The following is an 8928-nucleotide window of genomic DNA, read 5'->3' on the forward strand; positions in this document are numbered from 1 at the left end:
ACAATGGCTAGCTCTTTTTCAGAGGAAGGTTCCCAGCAACAGAAAGCTATTTTCGACGGGTGGAGATTCAGTAATTATTTTGTAGGAGTGTTCCGATCACGATCGGCCGCTCGTTAATGCGCATCTCAGTAAAGCCGGTTCTCTAATCAGCGGTTTATTCCATCAGGTGCGTGAACCATATGTTCATACAACCGTGCCAATAAACGCTGAAAATGAACTGGATTTGCGCATCTTCTCAGTTAATAACGGCTCTGTGTAGTAACAGCTGCTCTATGTGAAATCACGCACCTGATGGAATTAACCGCTGATTAGAGAACAGGTGTACTGACGAGCAGTAATATAAGTGAGTTGTGTAAACAGTGATTTATGTGACTTCAATTATTTCTTATTAAACTGAAATCTAAAAGTAAAAAGTATTTTTTTGGAAAAACCACATCCTAGTGTTAGTCTTCATATGCTGATGAATAGTGTTAACACGGATATAGAAAAATAAGGAGTGCAAGAGATTGATTCCTAATGTCAGTTTATTTTTAATTAATACTATAGTAGTTCGGTTCCCTTTACATCTTTAACTACCCGTTAATTTATCAATTGAATGGGTGACCTATCCTCATTAATAGAGCAAACATTTGTCCCCCCTGAGAGAATTGGCAGGAGCCGCCACTGATAAAGACCCTAAAGAACACTCCTCCTTTGTATGTTCTCCCTCCATCTGATGCATCTCAGGCAATCATAGAGTAATTAAGAAAAAAAGATGTAACTAGTAATATAACTAGTAATATAACTAGTTACTTTCTCCAGGGAGTAATAAAGTAAAGTAAGGCATTACTATTTTTGAGAGTAATATGTAATATGTAATATATTACTTTTTTGAGTAACTAGCCCCAACACTGATTATTACGTTGGACCCTATTTTTTAACATCTTGCTTCTGTAAAAATTGATGTTTTTGTTCTACAGATTTATACTGTGAATTCCAATGTGCACAACCCCAAAATATGTAGTTTTACTCAAATAATACAGTAAAATCTAAGGTTTTCAGACATTTTCAACATTACAATATTTAATTGTAAAATGTATGCATATTTATTTGTTTTCACAGAAAATATTTATAATTTCAACATTTTATTACAGTAAAAAACAAAGTTTTATCCAGTCTCACAATTAACGGTTATTCAATCTATTTAATACAGTAAAAGGAAGTTTTTGGTTTTACGCTCCATTACCGTTGGAATTTGACAGTGTTTTGCTGTATATTTTACTGACTTTTTTTACAGTGTAATTATTTTATTGAATGATTTAACAGACACTTCTACTTTACAGAAATTTCAGGGGGCCTTCACATATGGGGGTCCTTGGATTCACAAAGGTTGAAAAGCACTTCACTAGATATAGAACATACAGTATACTGTATATATACACACACATACAGTAGTCTGTATTTACTCTGTGTTTTAAAAAGTCTATGATAGAAACTCTGCAACCTATACAGAGATTTAACTATCACCATTTAGATCAAATTTTTGTCCTGCTTCCTGTCTACCATAAAATTTGCAATGGTCCAAAATAACTCCGCATAACTACATTAAACATCAAATATCTCTGTGTTTGAGTCATGTCACACAGCAGCTTTGATTCGTAAAGCAAATCTAAGTTCAATTAGCTTCATGATTAGTATCATCTGTGTTAGATTTTGTTGAGGAAAGTTAAATGTATTTTATAACATCCCTCATTCACAAGTCTGCCTGTGTTGGTGTGTCCATGTGGACTGTCCGAAGGACTATTTTCATAAACATGGCCAAATTACTCCTCTCTCTCTCTCTCTCTCCATTAGCTCAAGGCCTGGAGCAGACTGCCAACCTCCATTCCATTAAGAAGACAAAGAAAAGAGGATGAATGAGAGAACAGAGCGATAGACGCAGAGACAAAGCTGTGAGGATGAAAGAGAGAAGGAGAAGGGAAGATACAGTTGAGAGTACAGAGTATGAATTAGTTATCTCTCAATATACTAGTACGGGAGTTTATGAAACCACAACTGAATTCAGAGTAAGAAACACTATCGAGTGGATGAACAAAGCCCAAATGTCCAAAAACCATTTGTCATTTGACCTTAGTATAAAATCTGTAAATCATATTTTCATTCTCAGCAATACTGTATTGTCATTTCTCAATAATATTGGTAATGTCTTTGCTGGGAAGATCTAATAGTGATTTCCCAGGGGGACATTTTTATTGCTCCATTCAAAATCGATCAGGAGTCCCACAAATGAATAAATGGGAAAGTTTCTTGCTCTAAAGCTGTGTTTCTCAAACATTTTCACTTGAAGGCCCCCCGTTTTCAAAAAAGAAAGAAAGAAAAAATAATAATTTGAAGCCATTTTTAGAAACTGCTCTTCAAGAACAAAACAAAAGAAAAGAAAGTTTACATCTTGAATTTACTGTATTTTTATTGTTTTTTTTTTTTTGAGAGATTATAACTAGATTATTTTCTTATAATAATAATAATTTATTAATTTACTTTTTAAGTAAAATTAAATAAGTATATCAGTAACTTTGGCTTTTAATTTGTGATTTCTCGATGTGTTTACATGCTACCAAATTATTCATGAGTAATCAGATTGATGGCTCAATCAGAATGGAAAGCCTTCGAATAAATACCTCAATAGTTCCAACTCAGCTTGATTTGATTGGATTGGTTGGTTTAGACCGGCAAAAATCCCAACAACAGGAAAAAAATAACCATGCAAATGCCTGAATTTGATATTTTCTCAATCAGGCTCAAAACTAGTTTGCATGTCAATAATGTGCAGTGCAATCTGTATCTTTAAATATGTTTTACATCTTAAAAACATGAACTGGTCAGTGGAGGAAGACTCAATATTTACAAAATACTTGCTAAAAAGTTCTTCAGATTTTCGTTCATTCATGTAATTTAATAATTTTGTTTTTCCATTTAATCAAAGAATTTTTCACAATAACAAATTAAACCATTTATATACACATTTCATTGATTCATTTATTGATAAGTCATTTATATCATATTATATCAATATTTTCCCATATTTGACCTGATATACTGTAAGACTGTTAATAAGTGCATCCAGAAGTTTCGGTTTCGGTGTCAGCCCAGAATTATTATTTCGGTGCATTCCTAGACAAAACACTGTTTAATGGGTTTTAAGTATTAGACAACTTTAATGACAGATCAGTTGTTTTGTTACCACACAAAACAGATATTTTCTGATAGGATCTGGCATCCAGGGCCGGATGTTTCTGGTACAATCTAACCTGTCATCAATGCAAAAATGATAATTATTCTCATAGTAGCTTTCTGCGATATTACCGATGGTATTATTATTCCAGTTCTGAACGTGGAATACATGGAATGCACATGTAAATGCATATATGTATCATTTTAGGGTTTAAATAAACAGTAAAGGAATCTGGATTTGAATTCTTTCAGATTGATGAAATTTAGTGATTTTAAACATGCCTAAATGTCATTTTAGTACTGCAAAAGCCTTGCAGCGTTTCCTTTTTGTGAGATATAGTCCCTCCAGTTTCGAGGAAGCTTTCCAGACGTGTCCTTTACACCAAAGTCAAACACATGCTCATAGATTGGCTGTGCTTCTCATTCAAGCCTCTCACAAAGTCACAGAAAATTCTCCGTTCTCATTCCTACCTCCTCTGGCGACATTAGCCTGAAGTTGATAGAGCGTTAAAAATGTCACTATAGCACAGCTGACAGTGAAGTCAAGAGAGACTGAAGATGTTTGACACTGCAGGGGGATCACTGATGGCCATTTTCAGCCTGTCAATCTAACAAAGCCACACACACTTCACCAAACAAAAGCTTGACAGCCCGTGCTTCCCTTACATGTGCGGCGTCTCAGAGCGCAAATGTGATTGGGGGTCTGTGATTGTAGGGCTCAGAGTCTTTCAGTAATTGCTTTGCTGTAAGGGCCAGTTGATTACGGGGAAAAATCTCGCTGAGCTGCGTTTGCTGAACAACTAATCTGCATAAATCACTTTCTCTTTACTGATGGCCTGAAGTGTCACATAGAAAGCCTAAGTAATCTCTAATGTGCCTTTAGCTGTGAAGCTGAAATGAAAAGATGCAAGAGAAGACAACTGAGGGAGAGAGAGAGAGAGAGAGAGAGAGAGAGAGAGAGTGATTTCAGTGAGTGCATGTGTGCATGCACTGTCAAATATAAAGGGAATTATGTTTTATCCAGCAAATGTGGTTTCTGAGTCGCAGATTAAGAAATGTCAATTACTTCTACAGAAAAACACAAAATTCCCTCTAAACTTGAAACTTTTTTTTCTTTTTTATTATTATTATTTTTATTTTTTACATGCCCTTATTGTATAATTGTATTTTATATTTTGTATTTTATATTTGATCTAGATTTTAAGGCTCTACTGTTAGTTTTATCTGTATTGCACCGGGGGTCTGAGAGTAACGCAATTTACCTGTACATGTGGAAAAATTGACAAAAATGCAGACTTGAGTTGACTTGACATTGTCCAAAGAGTGTATTGTTGCTGATTAAGGGTATGTGAATTCCCAGCATGCATTGCATCACGAATCCATTACCTGGTTACTGCCAAACCTGTATACATTTCCTTGTGAAACACAAAAGAATATATTTCTTTTGGCAGAATTTACATTTTTGTGAACTACCCTTTGTCTTAACTAGATAGTTGTTCTATATTAATATAGTCCATCTTTTTTTCTAATGTTTTTGTGAAAATTGTTGAGGCCGATGTTATCTATAGAAAACTAATGCACATACAGTAATAGCTTTGCTTTGCAAAATGTTGTGTTCTTCAGGGACAAATATTCATATCAAATTAAGGCAAATACAAATCTCAATAGTTGTAATTTACAATTGGTTGAACAAGAAGCCTTTAGCTGTTTTGATGAACATATTAAAGGAATGAGATTTTGTGTTTAGTGAGCAATAAAATACATGTCTAAATTAAAGTAGCATAACATAATCTCAGGAATTAAAATGTCAATGCATCATGTTTCTTTAATTAATTTCCTTTTCCTAATAATTGTTTAGTTAAATGGAGTCTTAAATGGCCTTGACGTTCTTGATACTGAAACAATGTCAATGTCATTGGTGTTCCTGAATCTACCAGTTTGAACATTTTCGTTTTTACTGGCATTCCCATAAAGCACCCTTCAATAATTCACTGAAATGAGAATATGTATACAATAAAAGAACAGGAGAGAGAGAGAGAGAGAGAGAGAGAGAGAGAGAGAGAGAGAATAATCAGGTAGTGAAACAGTTCTATTCGTCACGATCTGTGTTTGAGACCTACGCCACCCATGTGATTGTCTTAACTACATCCCTTACATAAACAACATTACCACAAACAGGCACACAGGAGGAAATGGAAGTCCTCTGGTCCAGATGATATCATTACACTGAGCGTTCACTGTCAATTAACATCATGTTTAGAAAGAACCTTGTTATGTAACTCGACACATCTTCATTGTTTTTGTTTTATGTTGATGTGCATTCAGACAAGCTATCAGGGCTTGTCACTTTTGGTTTGCCAGTCAGGTTCAAAACATTTATTGTTCTATGCATCTTTATTTATGAGTATTTTGGTTTAACACAGTGTTTCCAATTTTTTTATTTTTTTGTTGTCTTATATCTTAAACACTAAACCAGAAACTAGAGTCCCATCTACATCATATTATACTGAATATATTTAGCATTATCATTAATTTGTTTAACTTGAATTTAATTGGCAGAGTGGCATACTTTTTTTATTTATTTTTTCCATAAAGCAGGGTTTACAATTGTGCAGAGAGTGGGAAAAGGAAGTGATTACAGAATGCTTTGAGTGGGGAGCACAAACCACATATACACTATTCCAGACTGATGTTTGACATGCACACGCCTGAAGCTTTTGCATTCTTTTAGAATTATTTTAGTAAACAATGAAGAAACAAACTAACCTGCCAAAGGATTTTTTTTTTTTTTTTTTTTTTTTTTTTGCCTGAAGTAACTCAGCATCTACTTCTTGTTCATTAATGGCTGTATAAAATCGATATCACACTCAATATCATGTATTTACTCTGACTATCAACACCAGTGCAGCATATACATTTTAAAATTAGTTTTAATTTGTCTAATTTTTCATATATTTTAATAAGTCATAATTACAGTTTTTATAATTTTCACAAAGAAAAATCCTTCCTTTAACCAGGTAAAGTATCTTTGGTGCTAAGTGTACCGCACGGTTGAAATCACATGCACGCACACGCATCACGCATCGCAACATCCGAAGGTGAAAAGAACAGGCTACTTGTTCTTTATAAGATGCTCTCATTTCTGGTCTTTTTATTTAACAAACCAAGTGCTCAGACTGAAAGACACAAAGCCTAGTTCAGACCTCGTCTTAGTGTATTAGCCCGTGCATGGTTAAAATAACCGTTCCAAAGCCCATTTAGCGGCGCAGAAGTGACGCACGAGTCTAACTGATCGGTTACTGTCTTACATTATATACTGAATTAATACAAAACACGGATTTACGAAAGCCGTGCTTGTGTTTTTACACAGGCCAAATATTATCCTGCTGCTAATTAAACATTTAGCATCATACCGTAAAAAAAAACATGACACACACTCTCAAACAACACACACGGACCCAAATTACCGGCTGTGCTCAAACCCGAGTGAGCTGCCTATCTAGTCAGCATCCTTTCAAACGCGCTTTTGCGATGCCCAAAAATCGCCTTCTAGGTAGGCAGCTCACTAGATTTAGGGAATGAGCAACTATTATGAAGCACTCACATCTCTGAATTTGTCCCATCTCCCGGTCAACCATTTGTCGTCCAAAAAATTGCCGTTGTCGTTGCGGGCAGAAGCTCCAGCGATCAGCAGCGCACACACACCGACCAGCACAAGCATCTGCATCGAGACAGAGACAGAAATCAACACAGCGGCAGAAAGATGACGAATAACCGGTGAAATAATCCCTCGTGCGTCACCTTCAAGAGGAGAACGTGAGCGCGGTCATTGACTGAAGATCTCTGTGCTAAGACTCGGCTCATCTTCACCACACCAACCTCTCTCTCTCTTTCTCTCTCTCTCTCTCTTTCTCTCTCTCTCTCTCTCTTCCTCTCTCTCTTCCTCTCTCTCTCTCTCTCTACAGATATAAAGCGAATGCTCGTGGAGGCGGACGTGGGCGCGCGCGCTATCTTTCCATTTAAAATCAAGTTACCCGTTATTTTCTTTCGATATTAGTCATGTAGCCTACATCCGAATGAGAAGCATGACCAATTTAAATAAGTAAATATTTGATTTAAGTTAAATATTAAATCAGCTCAGAGGTGTCTTTTTAACTTCTCACTCAGAAGGTCTAAAAATCAAACTTGATTGAGGACTCTGGGAAGGAAATAAATTATATATATAGGCTATATATATATATATATATATATATATATATATATATATATATATATATATATATATATATATATATATAGATATATGCTGTAGTAAAACCTGTGTTCTGTGCAATTATATTAATATTAATTAATTTCGATGTAGCCTAAATGTGATTTTGAAGTTATTTCAGTAAGTTTGTAATACCTCACAATGGACAACTCTTGATCACATTTTTGTAAATATAATTTAAGACATAAAGGCCTAACAGAAAAAAAGTAAACTATCTTGTAAGAAAAACAATTTTGCAGAAAAACAGAAAGTGAATTCCTAATACATTTTCAGTTAAGCGTACAAACATTTCCTGTTTTTCTGCAGCAGAAAGCCTCTCTGTGTAAAGCATGTGAGACTGTTGCAGTTGCTGTCTTTTACAATGTTAACTTGTGTGTACATTGTGAAAAAGGCGTTAAAGAAATAGTAAAACCAAAAGTAACAATTTTGGATTATTGTGATGTTTTTACAGCACCCATTCACTGCAGAGCATCCATTGCTGAACAAGTGAATGGTGTTAAATTTCTCAAAATCTGAAAAAAAAAATAATAATTGGATGGCCTGAGGATGGATACATTATCAGCAAATTTTCAATTTTGGGGGTGAACTATTCATTTAAAGGCAATCATAACAAGTAAACTTGACTGACTTTCTTCAGTGGAACACAAAAGAAGATTTTAAAGAATGTTGATTTTGGTGACTATTAAAGGAATACTCCACCCCAAAATTAACATTTTGTCATTAATCACTGACCCCCATGTCTTTCCGAACCCATAAAAGTTTTATTCATCTTCAGAACACAATTTAACATATTTTGGATGAAAACCAGGAGGCTTGAGACTGTCCCATAAGCCCCTTTCACACTGCCATTCCGGCAAATACAGGGGTAAAGTGTTCCTGCAATTGGTAAATGACTGGCAGCTACGGCCGCCAAACAAAAACTGTAAAATTAAATTAAAGTTAAAATGAAAGTAAAATATCTTAATTTAAATAAAGTGCAAAAACAATAATTTTACAGAAATTTTCAGTAAAGGTGTTACAGAAAAAACTTTATTTTACAGATTTTTTCTTGTTTCAATTGTGCTATTTTAATTTAATAGTAAGTTGTTGTTTTTTTTTGGCAGCCATAGATGCCAGTCATTTACCAATTTTTTTTACGGGACTTTTTTACTTTTTTTTTTTTTTACAGTGCAGCGTATGATGCTTGCGTTCAGTGGATGTTCTCCAAAATTTTGATTGCACGTCTGATGGCAGATGGACTATTCTGACGATGTCTTTCATACTTTTCTGGACGTTGACACTGTTATTTACTTGGCAGTTTTTGGGACAGTCACAAGCCTCCCGGTTTTCACCCAAAATATCTTAAATTGTGTTCCGAAGACGAACTGAGCTTTTACGGGTTTGGAACGACATGAGGGTAAGTGATTAATGCAAAAATGTTATTTTTGGGGTGTAGTATCCCTTTAACT

At 34.8% G+C, this 8928-nt stretch overlaps 1 protein-coding gene across 2 annotated transcripts in view; it reads right to left on the reverse strand.

Annotated features, from left to right (window-relative positions):
* LOC127960636 (testican-3) overlaps positions 1–7160 on the reverse strand; it is a 30079-nt gene extending 22919 nt beyond the window's left edge. For both annotated transcript variants that reach the window (XM_052559935.1, XM_052559934.1), the window contains exons 1-2: positions 7012–7160; positions 6815–6931 (exon numbers count right to left, since the gene is read on the reverse strand). In XM_052559935.1, coding sequence (XP_052415895.1) covers positions 6815–6931; positions 7012–7074 — 180 coding nt within the window. In that variant the 5' untranslated portion in view covers positions 7075–7160. The remainder of the gene's footprint in view (positions 1–6814; positions 6932–7011) is intronic.
* Between the last annotated feature and the right edge of the window lie 1768 nt (positions 7161–8928).

Source organism: Carassius gibelio, chromosome A1, assembly GCF_023724105.1.
Source record: "Carassius gibelio isolate Cgi1373 ecotype wild population from Czech Republic chromosome A1, carGib1.2-hapl.c, whole genome shotgun sequence".
In the NCBI taxonomy this organism is placed as follows: domain Eukaryota; kingdom Metazoa; phylum Chordata; class Actinopteri; order Cypriniformes; family Cyprinidae; genus Carassius; species Carassius gibelio.